General features: G+C 40.5%; 1 protein-coding gene across 1 annotated transcript in view; it reads right to left on the reverse strand.

The window, feature by feature from the left end:
* Positions 1-27,130, reverse strand: part of cntfr (ciliary neurotrophic factor receptor) — a 174,933-nt gene that overhangs the window by 47,797 nt on the left and 100,006 nt on the right. The window contains exon 4 of the mRNA XM_053855104.1: positions 25,159-25,392. Within this exon, the coding sequence (XP_053711079.1) occupies positions 25,159-25,392 (234 nt within the window). The remainder of the gene's footprint in view (positions 1-25,158; positions 25,393-27,130) is intronic.

The following is a 27,130-nucleotide window of genomic DNA, read 5'->3' on the forward strand; positions in this document are numbered from 1 at the left end:
ATAGAAAGGATAGGGAAGGGCGGGGGGGGGGAAACAACATGAGTGATGCAAAAAGAAGTTAAACCCAAGAAAGCAGAGGGGAGGGGGCAGTCTAGGCCACAATATAGTGTAAATCCACGGATGAGTGACGGAAGAATGACAGGAAGAGCACTGAAGACCGGAGAGTGGTTAAGTAGCGGAGAGGGAAACGCAGTGTGAAGAAAGCTGTCGGAAAGATGTTGAAAAAGGAACGGGAGCATGGGAAAGAGGCAGAGAGGGGCTCAGAGAAAAGGAGGAGTGTTTGAGTGAGCTTTATCTCGCGCTTGGGTGATGAAATCATGAATGACCCCCCGTCGAGGACTCTTTCAGGTGCCATGGCTGCACACCCACTCAACGGGCGCATAAAGAAGCAGATTTACAGACAAATTTGAATTCACACTCAAATCAAATCCTCGGCGCTCATGCTGTTCTCATGCTCGCATACATCGCTTCCTCTGTTCCGACGCTTCCTCTCCCTTCTCCCCTCTTCTTCATCACTTGTCACGCTAAACGAAAGATGACAGTGTGTAGCCAGAGAGGCATGGGGCAGCACAGAAGGCGAGGAACGGAGTAGAGGCTCAAGTGGCGCTTCCACTGAGGACTTGAGGGATTGCGCTTAGGTTGAGCAATATCAGATTTAGATTGAGGTGAGATGCTTGAAGATTTTTTTGTTTGTTGGCATGGATGTCCAAAGTAAATCCAAAGAAAAACGTCCAAAAAGCCACAAAAACATTCAGCACGTACAGACGGAATATTCACTTGCACCCTGAAATCTGAGGTAATAGAGAGAAGGAACGGAAAAAGGAACTGACAAGTACTGTGCTCTCAAGGAAGGAAGAGCGAGAGAGAGAGTCCTCTGATGCAGCATGTGAAACCGCACACAATATCGATACATATTGGGTTTCCTCAAACAGAGTTCATGGCCTGGTACTGATTTCAAGCTTCAAGAGCGTTCAGTTACATGAGCAGGCATTTAAATGACCGTTTCCAAGCGCTTGAAAAGATTGACTGCGACAGTTTTATCTCAAAATCAAAATTCACATTTATTTATTTTTTACTTTATATAAATATTTTACACCTCACTGAGGGCTAAAGCAACCAAGAATGTTATTATCTCTGGGAAAGAGGTTGTGTTATTATCAGCGTTTATCCATCTGCAGAGCAGATCGGCGAATGATATTTTGCAGAAGATGCAGCTGCCTCCAGCTAAGTTAATGGCGAAGCTCTGCCGCTCACATGCCTGCACCATTCAGACATACCACAAATGGAAATCTGAGATTTATAAAACACATAATTCAAACAAATCAGTAAAATAAATTAACTCTCCTGAGACACTGGTGCCAAAAGGTGATGTTTATATCCATTCATTCCATGTTGCTATACAGTTGCTTGGAAACATCGGTGGTGTAGAGGGAAAAATCTGGCGCTTTCATCCTGGTGGTCCAGGTTTAAACTGCTACCTTGAATACTGTGTTTTATAAACGGATGTAAAATCAGCTCCTTGGCAGAGGTGTGGACTGTCTCAGTGCTTTTTTTAGTTACGAAATGAAATCAATAACGCCTTGAGTGCAGGTTGCTTTCTGAGTTATTGTTGGAACCGACAGTGATGCTTTTTGACAAATGAAATGTGTGAGCCCAGAGTAAATGAATACGGGATGAAGGGAAAGCAGAACAGTAAATATGAAGCTTACAGTGTGCAGAAAGTATTAATGCTTCAAGTCTTGCCAATCCTCTTATCAGAGCCACACAGTGAGGCGAGATCATGATGTACAACACAGTCTGCCGTGCCGGAAAAGTCAACATTGGGTTCACTCAAATAACAGGTATCATGCAAGATGTAAAAACAAGTTTACTTTTTTTTTTTTTTTTGAGGTTTTCAAACTCTGTCTAAATACATATTCGCAGTATATTATTAATTATTATACCATACATTCACTACTGATATTAAAATTGTGAGCACTAAATATATATTTTGATGCTCACTCCCCAAATAAAAGGGATGAACAGCTACAACAGAAAAGGATGGGGGACACCCTGGACAGCTCAACAGTACACCACAAGGTTTAACCGAGACAACAACCATTCGCACTTTAAACATGTAGGGACACTTTAGAAACCCACACCAGCCAGTCCACACAGACAGGGCGCACAGTTGCCTTGAGCTGGGACTGAATAAGAAGCTTACTTACTTACTTACACTTCAATGTGATACAATATCAATGGAATCAATTAATATTCACACAAAATGACAAGTCGACGTGTCACCACATTTCCCATTGAACTCCCGGCTGCCATCATAATTAAGCAGAAGAGAATTAAGGTGGGCTATTTGGGCTGAGCTATTTTTGGTGCTCAAAAGGATATGTAAAATGCCTTGCTCATTATTCGGAGATGGTGACAGTAAACAGAATGCTGTGGCACCATTTCAAGGAGTCTGAACCTTAATTAAATTTTTAATAAACTAGCTGGCAGGCAAGCAGAACTTCTTGCGTGTGTGTATTTGTTTATGTGCACAAATTACCGACCGAGAAATAGCTTTTATGTGGTGGTTCGCTTCTTGGCAGAAGGTTTATTGCACAGGGAGACATGAAGACACATATTCTTCTGCTGAAAAACAGGACATGTGGCTGTCGAAACTTCTGACGGAAACATCATGAAACGTGTGATACTTGGCGAAGGGCTATTGAGGGAGATCAGCATGGAGATGTGATGGATGACAATAGGAGATGAATCACACATCCTATTGCTATAAGGAGAAGGATTTTTTTCTTATTTCCCTATTATTTTTTGCTTTTGAAAACAGCTTTAAAGTTAATCCCAGTGATAAAGCAGTGAAACAGGACAGATTTCTTTCTTTCTTTCTTACTTTTTTTTTTGTCATAGCTGTGAGTAAATTTGAATTGGCAAAACAAGCTGACAGCTTGACTAAGTCCAGTGAAGAATGATCCTAATTCAAATTGTGATCTTCCAGGTCACCTGAGTCAAGTTGAAGATGCAATTAAAGGTGGGGCCTGAGATGCTTCCATTTGTACATGACCCCTAACAGCCCATTCACAGGTGGGACCCTTGAGACAGTGTCCCCATGAATGGAGGTCTAGCGTGAAGCACTTTTGCCGGAGGGATCCGCAAAACACAGCTTCGATGAGGCCTGGATCTGGACTTCTTTGCTAGGGTTGCTGCCCCAGTGACCCATGCTAAAATTGATATTTTCTCCTGAAAAAAACATCTATCTATTTATTTTGTTAAGTTGAGGGTTGTTCTTGAGGTAAAAGGCTGCTTACATCATTGGTCATGCAAGTGTACATTTATAAACAAACAACAATTCTGTGGCTAAACTCTTTGTCCTTGAACGTGACTCAAAAACCAAAGAAAAAACATCGCCGAGGTTGCTGTCACCACCAGAATGACCATCTCTACAGTGTGTGAGCACATGTGAGACACTTCTCCCGACCGCCGCGCTGAGGCTAAATGACTGGTTGTGATAATGTCAGGGGAAATTCCGGAGCTAGATTATATACAGATCAATTTTCATGTGGCTTTATGGCTAGACAGATACTGCTGTGCTTTTATTCTTGCCCCCGAAACCAAAACACTTCAAATATGCTCAGAAAAATATTGATTTGAGGGTCATTTTTTATCTGTCATTGAGAACTTGAAATGAGTTTGACCTCTTTCTCTCAACGGAATCGATAGGCTAAACATGATTATCAGATGCGTTGCGACGGCTTATTGACATTCATTGATGCCTGTCGGTACATCAGAGATCAAGCTGGCAGAGAGGATTAATTACACCTTCTTGCTTTAAATTTCCCATTAGCATTTTAAGCGTTAAGCAAAGGCTCGCGCACACTGTGATTTACAATATGAGTCACGTCGAGGTCACATAAATTATCTCTATTTTTAACGCCAAATTCGCGGTCGGGTACAGTGAGCAAGGAGAGGATCGGGGTGCACTCATTTTTCAATTTCACTTTTGGATTCATGAAGGCACGTGTGCGACGATTGTCAGCCTGAGTGGGGCAGTTTCCTCGGAGGAGAAGACAAGCTGGGAAGAGGACGACAGAAAACATAATCGCTACAAGCATCGAAGGGAAGTGTAAACAGACGGCACCACGCTGATTTCACCAGTCAAGTCCTCACACATCGGGGAAGAGACGCAGTTGACAAAGATCTCCAGGCCTAGAAATACACAATGGATCAGCGAGCCCAAAAAAAATAAACAGGAAAACTAGGGGCTTTTATGTAACATACATTTTCCAGACATTTACACTAAATCATACTGCGACATTGGGACAGTTTATAGCTATTTTGAAACAGTTTAAATGTCTTACTTAAGATTTAATAGCAGTTTTACTCTGTTTGAAGTCATCTTTTAATACAGACATCCTAGTTCCATGGCCCCTGAAATCTCAAATACTCCCAAAAAAACAACAAAATCAACATAAAACGTTAGTCCAGACCAATGTTTGCAGTTGACTAAATATGAGCTGTTTCTGTCATTTTTTTTTTTAAAGGAAAATTACCACTGACCATTGAGTGGTGGAAGTAATACACGCCAAAATGCATTTGAATTCAATTGCAGGGTTGGTTGGAAACTGGCTAACTTAGAAGTGGCGAGCTCTTGTGGTGTGCTGAGTCATTCTGGTCCCCCCATTGACTTGGTATTGGGGGTCGACAGAGCCATTTTATTTGTTTGTTTCTTCACTTACATCTACCGGACCTTGTCTCACAAGACTCACACTTCTATCAAAGAACTTGAACACAACATGGAGTTCACCAAATACTGAAAATGTAATAGCTATTCGTCACGGATACACACTGCAGATTTACAAAACCTTGCAGTTAACTAAGCTACGCGTAGCTGAAAATCAAGTACAACTCTATGTCAATTATCGCACCTTTTGTTGACATTTTAGCTCAGATGGTTCCAAACCACCCCGACTGTACATGTGCATTTTCAACATTTTCATTGCCAAATCTGAACTGTTCACACTAGAAATAATGACAAATAAATGAATAAATAAAAATCTGACTAAATACTTTGTCAAGTTGGACACGATTAAAAAATTCAGCCGAGAAAAATGCACTCAGCAGCAGGCACTGTCACCAATGAAACGTACCAGGAGGCGAGAAACAAGTTAAACCAGCAGATTGAATATTATAATGATGCGGTGTCCCAGAATATTATAATGATGCGGTGTCCCAATCTAATAAGCTATTCTAAAATGCTATTTGGTGCTAAAAGTGTTTGACAATATCCTGTTATTAACCTAGAGGTCAGCGGATCAGGGCGGCAGGGACAAAGCTGGACTGTTCATGCAAAATGCAGAGAATGATTTGGGATGGTAAAAGTAATGGAACATTGATTTCTTTCCCTTCAGCAGAATATTTAACTAGCCTTGTTAGCTGGGGGTCTTCAGAGCACAAGGAATCATGCAAATAAAGTGCTTTAAACAACAGAAGACATGGCGCATTATGCTGTGTCTTTGTTCAGGTCATCCATATATAGACATTTTCATGAATGGATTGGGTTCATAAATACATCATTGATGTGTGTGGTAATCCATGCAAGCATCACTGGGAGGGTTATGGATCTAATTGCAGCTTCAATAATTCACATTCTTTATTCTCTGATGACTGTCATTAAGAAACGAGGGAATTATCTTGTGTGTGTGAGGGTGTATGTGTACCAAAGTGTGTGCGGTGTGAGTGTGTCTTCTTTTGTCTCTTGGGAAGCTTCATGCATGCATAATCCTTGCATGTATCATACTACAGGTCTGAACACATTAGAGTGATTCTGTAATGTAGAATTTGCATGGAGTGTGTGTGTGTGTGTGTGTGTGTGTGTGTGTGTGTGTGTGTGTGTGTCCGTCTGGTTGATCCTCAGTTGTGGGGTCAGCTAAAAGGTCCCCACAAACCAGGCCTCCATTTGATAAGTATAATTAGGATGAAGTTTGGTTCAGAGTCCTGGTCAAGGTTAGCCATTTGTTTTGGATGGTTAGGTTTAGGGGGAGAGGCAAGAAAAGGGTTATGGCAATGAGCGATCCCCACAAGGATAGAGATATAAACATGTGTGTGTTAAGTGTATATAAGATATTCATCATAGCCTGCAGAATCATTATCAAGAAAGAGGGTTAGGGTTCGGGTCATAGTCAGTGTGAGGGACTCTATTTCCAGGAAATAGTTTCATATTTTCATATGAAGGAAAAGAAATATGAAAACAGCAATGGTGGGACTTAATTAATGAACTCAATTAATTAAAAGATATAAGCATTTAATCATTTGAATTTAATGTAATTTTATTTTGTTTGACAGTTAACTCTTCAGACAACACAGATTGTTTGTAAGTGCAGGAGTTCCTGGTCCACACTGATGCACGAGACACGTGGCAGCTCGGATGATAACAACAACAACAAGCATGGAGGAATCTGCTGAGAATACGTTACTTGGACTTAGGGGGGGCAAGTTTCATTTTAAGAAACTGCCTGATGGAAGCCTTGATAAGAACGTGGTTTTGTGCAAATTGTGCAAAAAGGAATTTGCATACCACCGGAGCACATCAAGCCTACGATACCACCTGAATGCAAAGCGTGTTGCAGCGAGCACTGAAACCACTGGAGCTGTTTGGGCTTCAAGTCCTGGTAGAAATCTCACCTCATGTGGAATTGTTGGTCATTTATTTAACGTTTAAAATGAGGACTGTTCTGGAACGTACTTGAAATGGCACTTTTGTTTGCTTTTGTTCTGGGATGTTTTCGCGACACAATGGCCAGGGTTTCCACTACTCTGAATGTACTTGAAATTCTTATTATATGAAACAAATATTTTGAAGACATTAAAAGAGCTTTAGCTTAAATAAGGTGATACAAAAACTTGAATATAGTTACCATCGTGATTTATTGTGCTATTGTCAAACTGATGCAAAGTAAACAATATGTATGTATGGGTCCATCATTTCATTCAGTAATATACCAAATTCATTCAAAATGAAAAAATGTGGCTTCTCGTGGCAATTAGCCATCCAACCTTGTGGTTACATAAGCTGGTCATCTCCTCCTCTCTTTTTGAAAGAGAACTATGTGATGCAAGAAACCCTGGTGTCTCAAGAAGAAAGAGAAATCTGTTATAAAGTTCAGCCATATGCGAACGTGATACCTTAGTTCCACCATCAGGCTAGATTGCCCCTCACACAGGACTATCATGCTGACTAACTCATCTTTGTCTTATCAGCTACTTCCAGACTCACTAGACGTGTCTGCAAACCTGTAAAAAAATGGATCATTATGTTCAGCAAAACTCCTTTTCTTTTCCCACAGAGAAGTGGTTCACATGACGGAGAACAGATAATGAAGAGAGTGGCGACTGAAAAACTAAGGGAAAACAGTTGTATCTTTACAAACTAAAATAGCTAAATATTCCAAGAAATTGGATTAAAAGCCTTGCATGTCCACCTCAACAAGAGGCAGCCAACATTATTGACTTATTTATATACTTATACTTATATGTACACGCAGTTTACACACACAACATAGAGGTTTGTCACACCATCTTTGTGGAGACTGCTCATTGTCCTTATGTGTTCCCCAGCCTCTCACCCAAAAACCAACCATCCAAACAAATGGATAAACTTAACCGGGATTCTGAACCAAACTTAAACCAACATACAATAATTGTTTTGAAGATCGCATCCTAAAATTGAGGCTTAACCTAAAGGGGTCCCGCCAAATCATAAGGTCCTCACAAGGAGGTGTTTCCCCCCATATTGCGCCTCACTGGGACAGACATGCCGAAACACACACGGGCACAGATATATATGACTCTTTGGCATTTAAAATATTACAAACAGTCAAATGCAATTCAATCGATGTAACAGCTGGATGGAGTCACATATTGGACCTCACTCACACAAGACTAGTATTATTATCTACTATAATTTGATCCAAAACACCACAAAAGTGAACTCATCTCTTCAGTGTCGTATTGTCAACAATCCCTGAAAGTCCAGGCGAAATGTGATCATAACTTACTGACTCATTTTTTCGACATCCAGACAGAAAAACTGTCCAAAAACGCAAGCTTCTTGATATCAGATGACTGTTGTCACTAATTCCATTTCTTCCAGCGCCGCATCCTTCCTCTTTCAAAACACCACCGACACTTATGTTGCGGTAATGAGCTGCTCGCACGGCGCAACACTGAACTGCAATTAATAATTGCTCCCTCATTTCCCGTGGCTTTAGCACTGGGCCATCCATCTCTCAGCCCAGTCTAAGCAGGTCAGCTACCATTGGAAAAGCTTTGACCTCAAAACAGCGACTCGGGTCAATAACTCCAAAACAGGCCTTGAATTTCCAGTCAATAAAGCAAGGCACAATTTATGATACATATTTACATTTTATATTTGACAGATGATGGGCCAAGTCTCCTGGAAAAAATAATCTGACATCACGAGAAAATTCATCTGGTAACATTTATGGGGCATTTGGCAACACTTTCAACGGAATAACAGACGCATAAACCAAAAACTGACATATTCTTGTTGTGTTGTTAGAGTCACAAATCGAGTCCGTTTTTCTGAGATGGCGAGCTGAAAGACTGAAGAATTGCTGCGCTCACAACATTCCAGCTTGTCAACATTCCAACTGCAAGATGTCTGCTTCGCCTCTTAATTGAGGTGGGGACATTCACATCATGCTGCAATTGGCAAAATATTATCTGCGTCTGTTTCTGTCGTCTCATTTGGAGTGCTATTCAATAAAAATGCAAACTTAATCAGAAAGACGCAGAAATCCAGTCATGATGTGTAAGTGTGTGAGCGTCTTTTGTCTTGGCTAAGGTGATGTTTTCGCAGTCATTCTTCTGTCTTTCTGTTTGCAAAATATGTATTTCAGTACGTTGATATTGGGCAGAGAAAGACTCACATGGCATCACTTGAATGCCACCTGACATACTGCAACTAGCAATGTCATTGGTGCCCAACAATAAGTTGCCATATTTGTCTTAACAAAATCAAACTGCTTACTTGTTTTCGGGGTATAGATTATCTCTCCGTGGCTTGACTCCATACCAGTTCATAAGATGAACTGGTGAATTTTGGGGAGTCGTATATATGTTATATGTATCTGTATGTGTGTGAGGTTGTTAAGTTGTTTGTTGTTGTTTTTGTTGTTCATTTTCATCAGAACTTGCTATCACCAATCATCCAATGTTCTGAATTGAAGACGGATATACAGTATTATTCATCTATCAATCCATTGTAAAAAAAAAAAAAAAAAAAAAAAATATATATATATATATATATATATATATATATATATATATATTTTTTTTTTTTTAGTATATTCTCATCTTTTTCTATTGAAATACCTTTCATCCATTATGAACAACCAATTTAACTTGTCCATGAGAAATAACATGCAAAGGTGATAGAAGCACAAAATCGGTGACGTCACATGTTGCATATAGCTTAGATAAAAAAAAAAAAAAAGACATGTTGTGAATTGTCAACAGCCATCGCTAAACCAACCAACAGCCAAAATAAAGCACAACTTTCAGGGAGTGTAAAAATTGCAAAAGTTGGCGTGCTGTTTTCAGTCAGACCTGCATGTTTGAAAATTGTGAGGAAAGCGAGGACGGTGCATTATTTAGAGTCTTCTTTCTCTGTGTAAATGTATTATTTACAGCACATCACTCCTTTGTAAATGATTCTGCTTATTATCCGGGTGAGAGGAAAATCTCACCCAATTCTGGAAAACTTGACAAATGTGTTATTAAGTGAGTTCAGTCAGGTGATTTAGAAGTAAGGGCAGATTATTTCACGCTGGGTGACTTCACATTCACAACAAGGAGATGCTAGAATGAATGTAGAAAATATACATGTATTTTTACAATCTTAGAGAAGATTTCAGCAACAAGGAAGATCATTCTACACACTGGTGACGTATGTCACAAGATACTCAAGAGAGCATATACAGTACCCCGCCAAGATACTCATTTCCACCCTCGTTTTTTTTAAACTCAATATGTGATTGTGTCCACGTGATTCTTTTTTTTAGCATTTTAAGTATCATTTGACGCAGTGAGCTCAATAGGACAGCAGGTGGCAGTAGCATTACTGAGCTCCTACAACACACTGCTGGCGCACAAAGAAGAGCACACAGGTAGAAATGGTTTGATGTCCTAAATTTCAGAGGCTATGGAACGGCTTTGTCTGCTCCATAATGTTTGGATTTGAAAAACCGCTTTGCTGGAGTGGCCTCTGAAAAGTAAGACAGCGTTTCACGAAACCACATTAACCCATCACACACACACATAGCAGCAACACAAGGGAAAACAAAACCTAGTGTATTGGGAAGCAGCTACATAGCAGAAGAAAAATCAAATGCAAGTGCATTTCCATCCTGAAAGGTTCACTGATCAGGTTCATCCGTGTTTCAGCTATTCTGTTCACAAACAAACCAACAAACCCGATTGCATAACCTCCGCCGATAAAAAGTGACCAAGAATTGAAGTTAAAGTTGGGTTCATTACTGAAGTACTTTTGCCTGCTTGGCTGAGTTTTGCATCTGGATTGTTTATTCTAAAACACTCAACTTGCAATATCCAGCCTTAATTCTCCTCCTTAAGTTGGTCGCTACAAGCTGAATTTGGTTAACATTGGCTCGGTCCATACACATGCACACACATTGATCCAGCCCAGATTCTTTTCCGGCCAAGACCAACATCTCTCTGTTTTCCCACAATAAGAGCGTCTGATTCGACACAGGAGCCATGTTTGTGTGTCTCCTTTCATCTGCCCTCTGGAACATGTGCAAGGCCATACTTGGGCGTGAGTGTGAGACTGAACATCGAAGTTTATTTATCCTTAACCTAAGTAAGTGGTCTTTCTGTAATACGTCTTCCCTTTTTCACAGCAAGTTTTTTTTTTTTTTTTGCTGTTTGCTGGTAATGGCTGTAGGTTTGGTGTGATACTGTGAACCTAATGCTCCACTAAACCCACAGCTACTTCACAGATGTTAACTTTCAGTGTTGTCATTCTTTCTCAAAGTCTCCTCCTGATACTTTCATCCACTGGGAACATCCCATTTAGCAACAGCCCTGTCTCACATTTGCCTCGTCCCCAGAGAGCGGATCAAGCTGCTGTTGTAATTGAGACATTTCCAAGATGACAGTGGAGCGTTTCCTTCAACACAAATCTTCGATAAATCTCTGCTGGCAGCTAGCATTTGTTACTTATTGAAATTGTTCATCAGGAATATGCATGTATGTACAAGGGTATCGAGACCACGGGAGAAGGAAGCCGAGAATCTTCCCTCAAAAATCGGCACGCAGTTGGCCATAGCAGACGCAAATTACAATGTTAGTCCAGTAAATGTCATCGAAATCCCGTGTAGTGATTCAAAAGAAGTATATGCCAAGTCATGTATTATTCAGCGCAGCAGATGCAGTGTAGAAAATTGACACGTAACATGTTTATAAGAGAAAAGGAACATTCATTATTTACATTAAAAACATCCATGAAGCAAGTCAGCCGGCCAAAGCAAAGGGTCGTTGCTACTGTATTAGTGGCCTTTTGTTTTATGGGTTTTATGTGTGTGAAAAATCAGCGTGTGACACTTCCTTGGCGAGTCAATCTATGTGGTGCTGTTTGTTCAGTAACATTTCCGACAAGCTGCAGTCTAAAAATAGGCTCTTCTTCGCGGCTGTATCTCAATTTAAAGCGCAAACATTTCTGTATGTTGGATGCCAGATTTTTGCAATAAGTGCTCGCTGGTTTCCGATCATGAATATTCATGAGTCAACAGCGACCAGAGAGCTTTTGTAATTACTCTGCTCGCCAGAGGGGAGGATAAGAGTTACACATTGCTGCGTTTAAATTTGAATATTGTTGTGATAGCACTCAGTCGGAGTGATAACAGGGCTGTGATCCTTGCTGCAATTTTTCTTTTTTTTTCCAAATCAAACTTGCAACTTAAGACGTGTTGCTCCTGCGGGGGGGCCCGAAGAAGCAGAGTACATTACCGAAGCACGTCCTAATGGAGCAGCAAGGCAGTGCAACTATTATCAGTCTAATAAGTCAGAGAGTGGGGGAGAAACAATCTCCTCCGTGGGCTGCATCAAATACAAATGACCTCAAAAGACTAAATGGATAAGTCACTTTAATCCTTAGGCATGAAATTATGTTAGCTAGTCCATTACACACACAAATAGGGATGTATGCTGCATATAGCAACTATAGTAAGTCAGTGCGACTAGAGGGGCTCAGAAGCACATGTTGGATGAGCCCCATGCATCAGTGTAGGTTTAGAAACAGGTCCAATTATTACGTTTTTTTTTCCTATAAACTAAACATTTAATTTGTGTTCAATCATACTTTTCCCTAGAGTATATTATCTCTGGTAAAAAGGAAGCCATTTCAGGATCATCATCAAATCAGGATCAGGATCAAGTCTGTTGCAGAATTGCAGTACTGGCATTAAGTGTGAAGTGAATAAACTAATAAAGGTTTTCTAATGTGATCTAATCTAACAATGTGACAATGTGTGGGGAGTCCAGTCACTGGTACTGAGTGTCTCTAGAGAATGACATGACAAGAATGTGTTTTAGCAGTTGAGCCTACAGTAAATCAGCCTCCAGGAATATTATTCATGTAAACTACATTTTACACTATTATAATAGCATTTACAGTGAATAATAAAGATGTGTGAGGGACTGCGCATGGTGGTTCATCGGAAAAGAATAGCAAAGAGCACTTTTTAGTCAAACAAAATACAATTATAAATGCAACATGCAAAGTTTTTTAATGTGTGTTTCAGGATAGAAACAACAATTTACAGCTACAAAACGTGATAACATTTTGACTCACAAAAATGTAAAAATGCATATAATATAATATAATATAATAAAAAATGCAATAATAAGATCCGGTCCGGTAAATTAAAAGCCACAATTTTTCTCAGTGAAATAATGTTGCTGGTTGTGTCAGCTTGCATTAAAAAACAGCAGGTTTGAAAATAGTAATAAATACATAAATAAATAAGGTGCAAATTATTAGTGCCAAAAATACAAGTCTGGTGTGCAAGAAGCAGAAGTCTGACTCCCACTACTACTGCACTCACACCAAATTCATATCACATTTTAAACGATTTTTTTTTTTTTCGCAGATGAATAGGTTGTAAGTTCAGAAAGCATTTTTATTTGAAGACGTTTTTGACAATGAGCCCATTTATGTTCAAGAGTCTGGAAAGAATGGGAGGGTAAGCTAATAAAGATGAGACAGGGAAGAGGAGGAGAGGAGACAAGGTTAATGACTGTGATCTTCCTTGATGGGATGAACCAAGACAGAAGAGGATTCGCGAGTCCGGTATCAAACTGGAAGAGGAGGTGATGAGTAGGACGCCATTAAGATTTCATGACTAATGTCGAAAAATTTAGGGCAGCAACCTCATCTCATTCTGGCAATTACCAGAAGCGTACAGTATATTGTATCTCGGCGGTCTTGTTTCATGGAGAGCATCTGAGTGGAACGGAGTTGGAGCATTGAAAATTTAATTGGAGTCAGAAGCAGAAGTTTGGAAAACTAGAAGTTATGCTTCACTGGCTTCAGTTCGCTTCAATTTGCTTTAATGCCACCGAAAGGGGAAGGAAAACAGGCTCACACACATACACACGAAACAAAAAAAAAAAAAGAAAATGGGTATAGAATTGGTCACAACAAAAATACTCAAAGGACACTTCATGTGAGCCACATAAAAATGGTGCAGATGGTCATGAATTCAAAAGTCCTCGAAGATAGAGCCTTTGAAACTCAAGTTCGACGGCACAATAACAAAGTTGATCTGAAGCAGGACTATTTGTGACATGAGAGGCAACTCTGCATAATTAGAAAGTGTTTATTTCTGCCTGAGTGTTTCATCATGCGCGTGAGTTGGAGGGCTGCTAAGTAGTGCTTTTTTTTTTTTTAACATAATAGATAAGTGAGTGAGCGCCTCAGCTTATCATCGATTTGTCTCCCTTCTATCCGAAAGTGAAGCCACAGCAATTAATTCCCCCCAAAAAACAAAAATCCATCTACCTAACTTTATATCTCAGTATTAATTTTAATCATTTTAACGTAATAATGACCAACAGTTTGGGTGATCACTATTAAGGAGTGTTACTGCATCACTCCACTGTCATGTGACTTTTCTATGTGGCCATTTGCTTCCTCTTCTTTCCCGGTATGAACTCAATAATCCAACATAACATTGCACGCGCACACACACACACACACACACCGTTTTGTTTTTTTAAGCATTCATATGCTTCTACAAGCGTCTGCACAGCACCCATTTCCCCTTTTCCCATTCACTGCATGCATAATTTCATTCTTTAGTAAATCCTCACAAAGATCCTCAGTCCGGCTTCATGGCGGCACCATTTCCTGTGTTAGGCCGTCGTGCCTTCAGTTAAGCTCCCCTGTCTCTGGCTTAGTCTCCCGCCAATTCAGCTTCCTCTCTTGGAGAATTTCACTTCTGCGATCCTCCTTGATCTACACACTACCGTTATTAACAGTGTAGTTTGAATAAGCCTTAACTCTCTGGACCGATTCCCTTAAGCGTGTTCTGGAGGAGACGGGTCTTTACGGGTCTGTCTGCTTTTCACAGTCGTTGTAGACTTGGCACTTTGCTGTTGCCCATGAAAATGACTTGTTCCTGATGTTTTAATTTATAAATCCTAAAGCATGAAAAAGTAATGTCCACATGAATGACTACGGAAAACCTGAGGGGCACTAAATGCCAAAGAAGTAACACCAGTGAGTCACACCACAGACAGTGTGATGCAACGATATGAAGGTGAGAGTGGACTTTACCAGGAATTTGATTTAGTTTAATAAAAAGATAGACTGGAGTTTTCACATCATCCAAGAGTTTATAAATGACTTCAAGGAAGGCTCAAAAGCATATCAGCAGGGAAGGTTTCAGATAGATACTTCTGTGTGCTCAAACCTTACCATTACTCTGAACTCAAGGCACATGTTGAATTTCTGACTTTCTTTTCCCTAAGAAACAGCAAAAGCTGTCAGAGCAAAAACAACCAAATTAGTATTTAAATAATATGAAACTTGTTTGATGACAAGATACCTCTTTGTTTTTGTGCCTCTAAATATTCCATTTATTTATTAAAGAGGAGATGTTTTCTCCTCTGGCAAGAGCTTTTCTATCTTAAAATGTATGACTGGACAACCGCTTTACTTCTCATCACAAAACTAGGACTGTTTCCTTCAGCCCTAATGATTTATGCCACATTGTCTCAGCCTAGAAGCAGCAGCGGGGAGAAAAGAGGGAAGGGAAAACAATATGTCTTGCCAGATTACTGCTGATACCCAGTGGAAACAAAGAGGCCAAAGCACACACAATGGCTTTTTTTTCTTCTTCTTAAATATGTTCAAGTTCCCCCCCATGGATTCCTATTGACATCTAAACCAAGGCCGCTTTCATATTTGATATGGTTGTCCATGTGATAGGGGACGCTGTCGTCTGGCAAGAAATTTAGGGGGATTGGAAGAACTGGGTCTAAAGATGAGAAACACATAAGTGACATTTACCTTCAAAATACATGAACCCAAGAGTCAAGAATTATCTAAAAAATCTTATTTTCTTCCCATGTCTCATGATTAAAAGCACTGTTTAACAACTACACATAATAATTTTGGTAGCACAGGAAGACTCACATTCATGACCGATAGGTTTCAGGCGCATTTGTGGGACACGTGTTATACTTGGAATAAATGGTGCTATTGAACGTGTTTGGCGAACCATCAGCTCAGTAGTCTAAAAACAGCTCTGCAAAGTGTTTTATTTATGCTGACCAGAAAAGTGCATATGAATAATTCCTTGCAAACCTTTTGTTTTTCTTGTCAAGAACCACACTGTTTCGAATTAACTAGAAAAGCACTCAACAAGCGCGGATCTCCACCGAGCACTTAGCTTCCACCCAGCCTAAGCCTTCACTCCGTGTTATTGTGCTACGTTTAAAGCTCCTTTTCTCAGTGGGCAGTGCGTCTCGATTACATTGAGGTACATGCCCCGCTGGCAAGGCGTTGAATGAATAATAGCATGAGTGAGGCACCAGACTCACTAGGAAGTTATTTTATTGATTTGAATGTAAGGTGTTTTTAAAGAATGAATTATTTATTCCAGTCCATTATGACCGTTATTTGAATATTTAGCTGAAATCCTTCCCTTTTGTGGAACATATATTCAGGGTCTAACGATAGATTTTCACAACAATTGGATTTGTGTCATGGTTTGAGATCGCAGACCCGAGTCATGCACGTACAGTATTGTTCATTTAGGACGATATGATCCCGAACAATTCAGTGACTCGAAATAGACTTCATGATTTGAAATGTTAAATAATGACCTGGATACGAGACCGGTGCGTGTGAAGTGAAGTGACAATTCATTTCTTGAGGTCAATTCAAGCCGTAGAAATCTTAGTGGCTCCTTATCTCAATTCGTATTTGAAAAACAAAGTCTAAACATTGCTTTTGTAACATGAAAATACAACACAGTTATCAAAATGAAGTGCCAGCTTCAGGTACATCATGAACAGACAACCGCCAGATAATTCATATTTAACTGCGATGACGCTGCTGGAGGTGCCTTGATGGTCTGTTGTGGACTGCTGTTCTTTATGTTTATCTCTGGCTGACATCAATGACAACACGCCTGCGAGTGTAGGGTGACACGTCACTTTTGAGGCCATGAAAAACGTGCTTCCAGGTATTAGCCTATTCATTATAACTGACTGAGCAGTGGGGGCTGTGAAGAGAGTAATTAAATGGAAGAAGAGTCATTCACGCTGTGGCCTTATGTGTGAGGCCAAACTCCTCTTGATTTAAAGAGGAATTCTCACCGGAGACGCATCTCGACGTCTGCTAGGAGACAAGATAATTCCATTACTGACGATGTAGCACAGTTCCCCCGAGTGTGTGTACTGCTGTATGCACAACAACAAGCAGCCCAGAGAACAGAAATGTATATCAGCTGGTTTGTTGTCATCTGTCTCCAAGAGGAGATCACTGGGTATGAGCTGTAGCTCCAGCTCGGCAAGGTCACCTCAATAAACAAAGAACCACACCGGCTTTGGATGTTGCCTTCATCGAGATTGTAATACAACACTTTGCCATTTGTTCAACCAAACTATCATCAACTCACTTTACTCTTGTTATCTGATATGGATTATGGCTTAAAATAAGGAAGAGTGTGAGAGATTCTAGGATTGCATCACAGGAAATTCTTATTGCAAGGGTGTTTTTTTCCCCCTTCTGTGGTCTCATTCAGCGATCTTTTAGCTTATTACCTTTCAGTGGTCACCGCGTCTAACCATCCGCTTTGCTCGCGCCATTCACACAGACTTGAACCTGATGTCAAACCACCAGTCCTGTGTGAAAGTGAACACTATACCACTTGGTGGGCAGAAGCAATTTTAAAGCAGACTAAAAAAGGCTGAATTTCCACTGCGCCCGTGACCTTCTAAGAGGTTCAGCACAAACCACATGCCCACAAACACACCCCACATCTTAACTTAAGCCAAATGGCCTTGTTAGGCTGTGCACACCCACAACATTGGCAGATGACGGATCAGTTATCATCAGGAGCTTTGAAGAGGAAAACGTCTCACCACACTGTGATGATTTTAGAGCAGTTCAGACAGGATTTGTTTACAAGAGGGACTCTATGCCAAACTGGTGATTTACGGTTTTATGTTATTACCAAGCAGACAGCAGTAGTACACGCGCAATGGTTTTCTCCAAAGAGTTGGTTAAAATCTGGTCATTACAATAACCGGGGGGGGGGTGACCCATCAAAGTCGATCAAATGCTGCGGTGGCGAAAAAGAGGATTAGATGTTGTCTATTATCAGCTGGCATGCTGGGTGATGGCTGGCACACTGGCTTGAGTGGCGTCCTAATGGGCTTAGCGGAAGGAGAGCGCTTAGGCAGGGAACTTTTTTGAAGCGTGCAGCTGATGTTCAGGGGGATTATTGATTTTTCAGCTCCATATTTCAGATGAAAATGCTATTTCCTGACACACAACAAGCCTCACACGTTGTCATGAGACCAGAAGGGTACATTAACCGTTTCAACACTACAATTATGAACAGGTAGTCTGGGTTTATTTTGAGTTCATGACCGTAGAATGTGAGTGAGCAAAAATAAGGAAGCACTTCCCAAGTAGCCCTCTCTTAACATGCATGGGGACGTGTTGTGTATACATCATTTAGAAGGTGGTCTGCATTTTGGTGGGGCTACTGCCGATTTCTGATGGTGTTTGGACTTCCTGGATAGAATAAAATTCCTCTTGGGAATTATTACTGTTACCAATTATTACTATTAATGATATGTAAATTGAAAGGCAAGTATCATTCATAAACAGGCACGTGCACAGACATTTTGGGCGTGGTGATTTTTCAAGCAAGAAACAAAGGGCACCCATTGCAGAAAATATGATTGTTGTTGCTGAGTTGGTACGTCACTGAAATAATCCAACTCCAAACTTTAAAGTGACTTTGTGGTGCCATACTGGTCAGAACATAACCCTAAGGAACATGAGGTTGCTGGTGTGTCCAGCGTAAGCCTTAAAAATTGAATGCATTTCACTGTGGAACCAGTCGGAAATATCAGCCTAAATAACAAGGCCATTTAGTGTGTGTTTTAACAAAGATCCTAATAACACATATCAATACTCTGACTGAAAGGAACCACTCAAACAATGTGTTTACCTGATGATATGCCACTTGACCGCTGCACTATGCGGCATGAGGAGGAGTGGGAGGGGCCACGGCGCATCCATCCTCCGCGGTGCCGGTCAGATGATTCTCCGACAAACTCAAAAAAAATGCCCCAATAAATAGTAAAATACTTTGGGGCTGAATGGGTGAGAGAGGGCTTGGTTGGGAGGTCTAGCCTGTCTGTCTACCCCACTGTTTATAGGGTTATCTATGGAAGACGACAGTAAAAAAGACCAAGCATGTATTGTTGGAATCTTGCAATTCTTGTTATAAGATATCTGTTTCAAATGATACATATACTGTTGATTTTCATTACGAGACAGGCCAGAGGAGTCTGTATTTGCTTGAGAGACTCAGGTCCTTCAAGAAGAAGTGCACGCTCTTTAAAAGTGATGACCACTCACGCATGTGTTGGCAGGTCTTAAGGGTGGCCAGCAGCAACCCAACTACAGAGGAAAACTGATCCAGTAGGTTTTCATTCTGCCCTTCACTATTAGCACAAGCCAGCAAAAGTGCTTTGAGACAGGGGGATATTAGAAAAGCTTTCATCCAGGTTGAAGAAACCTCATTAGTGCTGGGAAAAAAAAACAAAGAAAAATATATACAGTGCTGCAGGTACTTCATCCCCACAGCATCATGGCTTCAGAAACCTATTTTCACTGACAACATGGACAGGATTTCAGAAAGGTTTGATGCCAACTCGTGCCGTTGCACATCTCTACGTAAGATTATTATTATATATCGCATTGTGAACCTTACTAATGAAAAGGACTTCAACTTTAAACAATACAATTTTCATGCTCAATCATATGTCAATCTCATAGTAGACCTTCAGTATTTTTAGTGGGGCACATACCTTATTCACTCTTTTAAAATGGAGTTTCTGCACAGGTGCCAAGCAGCCAGTAAAACTTGTAAATGTTTTAGTTCACTACTGGAGTACACTGACAAGTCCCTGGATGACTCATCATACTGCAGGTCATCGGAGGTCTACGTCTGGATAAACAACGCACAGCATTGAGTATCGTGTAAGATAGAAGGCTAGAAGAGTTACTGGACCGGTGCAGACCATGAAGTGAAGCTATAAATTTTTGTTGACGGCCAGCGAGGACAGATGTAACTGGATGAATGGACGAAGGCAGAAAAGGAGAAAAGAAGTGACAGCAAATGATGTTGTTTTTCACCAATGAACCTCGATGTTCGATGTCCTTCTTCGAATTAAATCATTCAACATTTGTACTCTGCCTCATTTTCTCTGTTCCTTTTCATGAAACACATCCACTCAAAATGAATCAAACTTAACACTTGAAGGAAATACAAGACCATTTTCAGTCTCTCTGTCATGAAGACATCAAGAGGGGAATAAACCAAATTTGCAAAAAGGCTTTTCAATAAATCTCTACTGCTGCTGAGTAAAAGAGACAAAATAACGCATATAAAACAGTTTTTGTTTCTTTGAAATGGAAAAGACATGAGCCTCCTATTTAAACAACTGCAGCACACAATATTTATGTCTACGTTGTTGAAGCAAGTAAATCTGAGTGCAACCACATTGACGGGATGGATAAACATATAGAGCTTTTCAGATTCAGTGATGCAATAACATAGTTAGGAAAAAGACATCACAGTGCCAACAATAAACAAAGACTGCGGTTCAATCATACTGGGATTGTATGGCAAACTTCTAGAGGGAGATCACCAACGTGTCTTCACACTTGTAGGATGAAGGCGCGAGTAGAAACACATGCAATGACAATGTTTAAAGATAGTTGCGTAAACAAAGATGGGAGTGGCTAAAATTCACAGTGACACCTGAAGGGGGCCAGAGAATCTTTTTCAACAACGCTAAACATTAACGCTACCTCTCACCAGCAAGATGATGCAACTGGATTGATAGATGGTTCTACCTTAAAAGGGCTCCTTGACTGATGGTGAGAGAGCACTGAGATTGTAATTCACACTTCACTCTTAACAAAAACATCTGAAAACCTAAGATCCCAGTGTACAGGGCCTCTAAGCAGATGAGGCGCAGTAGAGAACCCTGAGGATAGAAGCGCTTATTCCCTGTAATGATGATAACCCAGCACATGTGTGAACGCTATTGAAATATTTGATCAGTCCAGGTCGCAGCTTTCTTTTGTTTTTCTCATGACTGCATGCTCCTTAATGGGATGACTCGAATGTGAACTTGAAGAAGTCGAGGCGCCACCTATTGCTATGGAGGAGACATTGCTCAGTAATTTCATTTACCATGCTGCATAACGCAGTCAATTGGAACCAATTCAGCAGTCAAGCTGCTATTCTGCGCTTGTGATGGCAACAACCTGAGTTATATTTGGGGAATGAGTTAGACAGAGAAGTGAAATTGATCTTTGAAAACAGGCAGATGGCATTTTGCAACTTGCTAATATTCTCTTGATAACGCTGGCGCCATAAACAAACCAACCCTCCCGTGTCGGCAATAAACACTGCATAAAAGTCAAACTATCACCGCGATGATAATCACAACAAATGCTGACTGACAAAGCGTCATAATCACTGCATCTGCAGGAAACTCTTTTTTCTTCCCTTTTCCTGAGTTCCTCTTAACACCACGAAAGTGCAGATAAAAATAAACCGACACAAGGCGAAGAAAACAGAAAGAGAAGAAAAACGATAAGACAAAGCAAATTGGAAAACAGAAGCTCCAGAGACAAGGAGATATGGAGCACGAGAATTTTTGCACTTTGAAGAATCAAAATGATGGTGCCCATGTGTATGAGCTGCATATAAAATCACCAACTGTTACTGTGGCAATGACTTTCACTGCAGGCAAGAGCACAAATATATTGTTTTCGCACACAAGAAATTGAGCCCCTATGAATAGTTACACTCTGTAGCTATGTTTCTCTGTGGACAAACAAATGCATTAGATTTCTTAGATATAATGAATGAATATCATAAGAGCTGTATTCAGTCAAAGTCTGAAAGTTTTAAGGCGACAGGTGAGACAGCTGACGTAAATAAGAAACTCAAACTCTGCAGTCGACACCATGTAATGATTTCCAAAAGAAAGCAATTTCCAAGGGGGTGTTTTAGGTCTTCAGACAAGTCTTGACAATTGGACCGTTTTGGGACCAGTAATACTGAAGTGAGATTTAAAAAAAAAACAAAAAAAACACACATTTTGAAATCTGTTCCTGGACTCACTCATGAATTAAATTGTTTGTTCTATGCCAGCTTTGATGACTGACTACATAGTTCAGTACCTGAAAAATTACTGTTTAAAATAAAACGTGAAGGTGATGTCTAGATCATGTGCTGGTCATGTCCTAGCTTGGTCAAGACTTCGCTCATGTTCATGTGAAAGAGTGTGTTGTCAAACAGCATGTAATAAATTAGTATTCAGTGTCAAGGTTGAAACATTTCCAGAACACCGCAACAAGGAGTTTATGAGATCAATTTGTCAGTTAGCACAATAGCCCACAAACAGATGAACACATTTCAGATGACCACATGCTGATGGTGGGCCGAATTGCCATCTGGCATCTACAAATCTTTTGATTCTCTCACTGTGGTGAACAGACCTCCCTTTATTTTGCATCTACTGTGTGTGTTGTGTGAGCAAGTTCCAGAATGGCACCGCCAATGGAGTCAACAACATCTCAATAAAAAGCTGTTTAACTAGGTAAAACAAATGAAGAGCAACAATGTTATTTCAGGAAATCATAATATCTATGGAAATAAAAAGGGAGGTGGAGGTCTGCATCTTTTTCTCTTTTTTTTTTACTATAAAAAAAGGGATTCTTTTCATCTTCTCTTATTTTCCTATTTCTGATTTTGTTTGTTTTTTACGGATGTGTGGTTGATGTATTGGATGGATTGAATTATTGTGTCGGAGACAAAACTAGTAAGGTCTATTTTCATCCCACTCCAATCCAACCCTGTGCCCTCTGTCAGCAGTGGAGCCAAAAGGAAGAGTCATTGATGGTCTCCCTTGCTGGGTTTATGGTACCAAGCGAATGAAGGCAGTCTGACAAAATATTTGCTCATATCCAGTGATGTAAGTCATAGTTCTTCTAAACCTCCATCCATCTTGGTTTAATAACCAAGGTAGGGCAGGGTGCTGACAAATGGACCACCAGCATGATGGCACAACATCAGAAACAACAGACCGTGCTGCTTAAAAGCACTGTACAAAGACACCTGACAATACCACCTGTAAAACCAGACATTTATCCTAATTCTATTTTCAACAGCCTGTATGATTAAACAAATAGTCAGACACACACTCAGACAAATGTTTCAAAAATATTTATGTAAATGTTATTTATTAAACTCATGTCTCGGTCATGTCCTGACACTGGTGTTGAAAAAATGATGGCAACACGCTCTTAAGCTTTTGGTTATTATCCACATGTTCTCTCACAGGTTGACAGCAACCCAATTCATCCTACACAGTGGTTTGGAAATGACAAGGCAATAGGACCCGACAGCCTGACCCAAAGTCCAAGCGATTCAACGTCAGCGTTGGGCGGAATGAAAAAGAGTTTAGCTTACAGTTTTCAGAGCGATTACAGAATCTGCTGCAGTGCATCAAAATGTCACTGTTGGACGCCAAATGAGTGGTGCTGTCACGGCTGATGACAAAGACGATCTGTCTTGTAATTTCATTTTTGTTGAGTTTCATTTTGTATAGGACCAACTCACTTTAATTGAGGGGAGAGAGCGATTACATTTGCATCAGCAACAGTAGTCAATATTTCATCGAGGATTTCAAGGGGTGCTGCTTTCTGTAAGAGCCATTAAGAGTCTTTCAAATGGCTGTTTTGGTTTTCATTCAATGGCAGTTTGAAACATTAAATTTACAATAATCTAGAAAATTATTGTGAATAAGACATTCATGTTGCATCGCCGAGCTCTACCTGTGAACCTCTGCTTTCCTTAGAACACAGATGGGACTCAATCCAAAGGAAAGACAGTTCAATGGAGGCATCACAAAAGAAATCAAACAACAAATGTTTTCAAGTCTAAAACATAATGAAATATTTTTTATCGTGAGAGCGTCTGACAGTTGAAGACGACGTTATTAAATAGCTCACAGCTATTTATAGTAAGAATTGAAACATTACTTTATTGTTTGAATCTTAAATGAAGCATCATTTAAAAATCAATTCACTCTCGAGTACATTCCTTGAAATGAAACAAAATGTAATTAAATATTTGCATACACAGGCACTCCAACTCCAGTGCTTGATAACTTGCCATTATTCGGTGAAATGAGAGCGTCGTTACGGAACTTCATTAGCAAAAATAAAATTGATTATAATATTTGCATGCTAAGCATCACCAGTTTGGTGAATCGAATCCGCTATTTAGCAGCGCTAATAGATTATATTACTTTAATTTCCTCTTCAAGTCACGCTGAGCTCCTCTGCTGTCGGAGGAGTGGGTTTAGCAAACGGACCCAACAACATCAGCAGCAAAGGGTCAGTCACACTGGTGAATAATCATCCTGTCAGGCTGCAAGACACATGGTCTGCCAATACATGGACTCTGGTCAGCAAATCAGTGGTACAAGACAGATTGTTAAGTCGGAAGATAACTGAGCGGTGGAGTCAGGTGCGTATTGACGGGTAGATTTGATTTGAACCAGGCTCCATAGAATAAGGATCCAAACGTTGGTAACAATCTAAATGCATGAAGATTAAATTATATGTCAAGTCGGAACCAACCAAAACATAAACATGTCAATGTGTACAACTAGCACATCAAAAAACTATTTTCTGTAAAAAAAAAAAAAAAAAATTGAGAGGCACATGACGTTTGACCAGTAATGGGTGGCTGTTTGCTGCTGCTTTCACTGCGGAGGACCTTTGTCTGATTTTTAATATGGATGACACATTAGTGTTAATGAAGAAATGCTCTCCAAAAGTCATCTGGATGTGCTTTGAGCTCTTGTGCTAAGTGAGGCAGCATGTTTCCAAGGTCAAATTGATACTCACAAATGCTTACGTTTGATTCTCCTGAAAGACTCCTCCTGCCACATCAGCACTTCCAACCAAGCGTGGCTCTCAGTAAAACAAGTAATGAGTCTACTTCTGGTTCATAAAAACACAACTCATGTTTGATACAATTCCAAAGGCTTCCAGGAACCAAAAGAGAAGACTGTAAACGCCTTCACGATTTGTCACGAGTCGGCAGCTTTGAATAATATTTCTCTGTGTTTTCTCCAACTTGCTCACGAGTGTGTTGAACAGCACGCTCATTTTAATCGCTTTTTAATATCTAGGCCTCCTCTACTCCCACTCACTTTGGGATGATTAAAGATTCATCACATCAGATTTGACAGTAGCGTTCGGCGGGCAATTGTCTGGGTACTTACTGCCGATGTGGAGATAGATGGTGTCACGTCTCTCTCCGTGTGGGTTCTGAAAGCAGCTGTAGAGTCCATTGTGGCCGAGGTCCACTTGGGTCAGAATCAATCTGGGTCCTTCTAGCTGGTGCTGAAACTTCACATCTGTTCCATTCACCTTCCAAGAAACGGAGGCATCGTTGTCCAGGGAGCCGCACTGCATGGTAACATCACTGCCCATTCGCTCATACTGGTTGCGAGCGCCTGAAACAAAAGGAAACATTCCACTTCAATCATCTTCCATCATTAACCTTTCATGACTTGCAACAACATGTCACCTTAACAAATGTTGATCATCCAGTCCTCTCATAAACCGCATGTCATCATTTGCGTTACCCTATCTCCATCTCTAGCACTCTTTGTCCCTACTTTCAATACGAGAGTCTGGCATTCCTAACATTGTCTCCCAATGAGCTGCCCCTCTGATTCACTGAATTCCAATGCTGTCCTTTTCAAGTCACCACCTCACCTCCAATGATCTCTGAACCAGTCAATCCTGTTTTATAAAAAAAAAAAAAATAGACAATATATTCATTCCTTTACAACCACTTGTCAGAGTCTAGTCTCTTCCCTTTCAAGCAAATTTGAGACAGAGGCGAGACCCAGCTATTCTTGTGGCCAACTCCAGGTTGAGTGAAACATGACTCAGCAACCAATCAACCACAGAAGTGTAACTGTACTCTGAATGTCTCCCGGATGACCTAGTATCAGCTGGGAGTCACTGGGAGACACACTGTAGAAAAATCGAATTTAAGTCATTTGGTGATGCACATTTTTGCACTGTGGAGAGCGCAAACAGTGTGGCTGCTCAGCTCTTCAGTCACCAGAGTATGAATATACATAGTGGTGAAATGGTTCATCTACTTGGACCGGGCCGTTTCGGTACAGGGCCTCACACCGATAGTGATAGTATATGTGGAACAATTGTTCTAATATGAGTTCAAACACAGTTCACAAAGCAAACGCACTCAACAGCCCTGAAATGAAACGCAAGCCACAACAAATCACCAACTTCAGCTGGGAGATCCCTCGTGATGTGTCTCTGTGTAAAGACTTTCATGAGTAAAGAGAGTAATCTGCTAGGTTATTTTGAGAATCGTGCATTGGGGAATGCTCCGATGACGTAGCTGTTGACATTTAAACTGCGGAACCAGCTGTACCAAGTAACCAGTTCAGGAACTGGAATGCGCACCACAGAATATTCATGCACTCATACAAATGGAAATATTTTTTTGTGTACAAATCTGACAAAATAATTTGTCAATAACACATTCGACTTATGGATTATACTGAAGCGGTTAGATGATGTATATGCAGTTGTGTTATTGATTTAGGATGGAGATTGTGGCCATCTCGTGGTCCTTTCAGGATCACCTCTCTCAGTTTAACACTCATCTCAAAGCTGTATGCAAAGGATTTATTCAACACTACATTGATAAAGACTCATAGCGATCTTAAGAAGTGAGAGAAATGCGGCAGTGTTTGTATTCCTCCCCAAACAGCACCTCTCATCCATATGCCCACAGTGGGTTCAGTAGACGTTGACCTTTCGGGTGAAGGGATATGTGAGCCTAATGGGAGTTTTAGCCAGGACAATGAGGTTTAGTGGCCTGGCTCTGTTGATACATCCCCTGGGACCTGTCACGACCACACAAGGTTAAGACATCAGCTTAACACCTCGACATTGAGCACCAGCAACACAACAAGCAACAACAATAAAATATTGATCCTATCACGAGGAAAAAAAAAAAGCCTACAAAGAAACGGGAAAAGGAAAAAAAGGTGCTTTCATTGGTTCGGGATCTAGTGCTGTCAAGATTCTTGTCGTGCTCTAATATCCCTCTCTGTCTTTGTCAGTGTCTCCTCCTTTCTTTCCCAATAAAAAGGCTTTCATGCCGCTGTTTTTCACAAGAGGCGGCTTCTTCCTCTTCGTGTCCACAGA

The sequence above is a fragment of the Synchiropus splendidus genome, chromosome 1 (genome assembly GCF_027744825.2).
Source record: "Synchiropus splendidus isolate RoL2022-P1 chromosome 1, RoL_Sspl_1.0, whole genome shotgun sequence".
NCBI lineage: Eukaryota > Metazoa > Chordata > Actinopteri > Syngnathiformes > Callionymidae > Synchiropus > Synchiropus splendidus.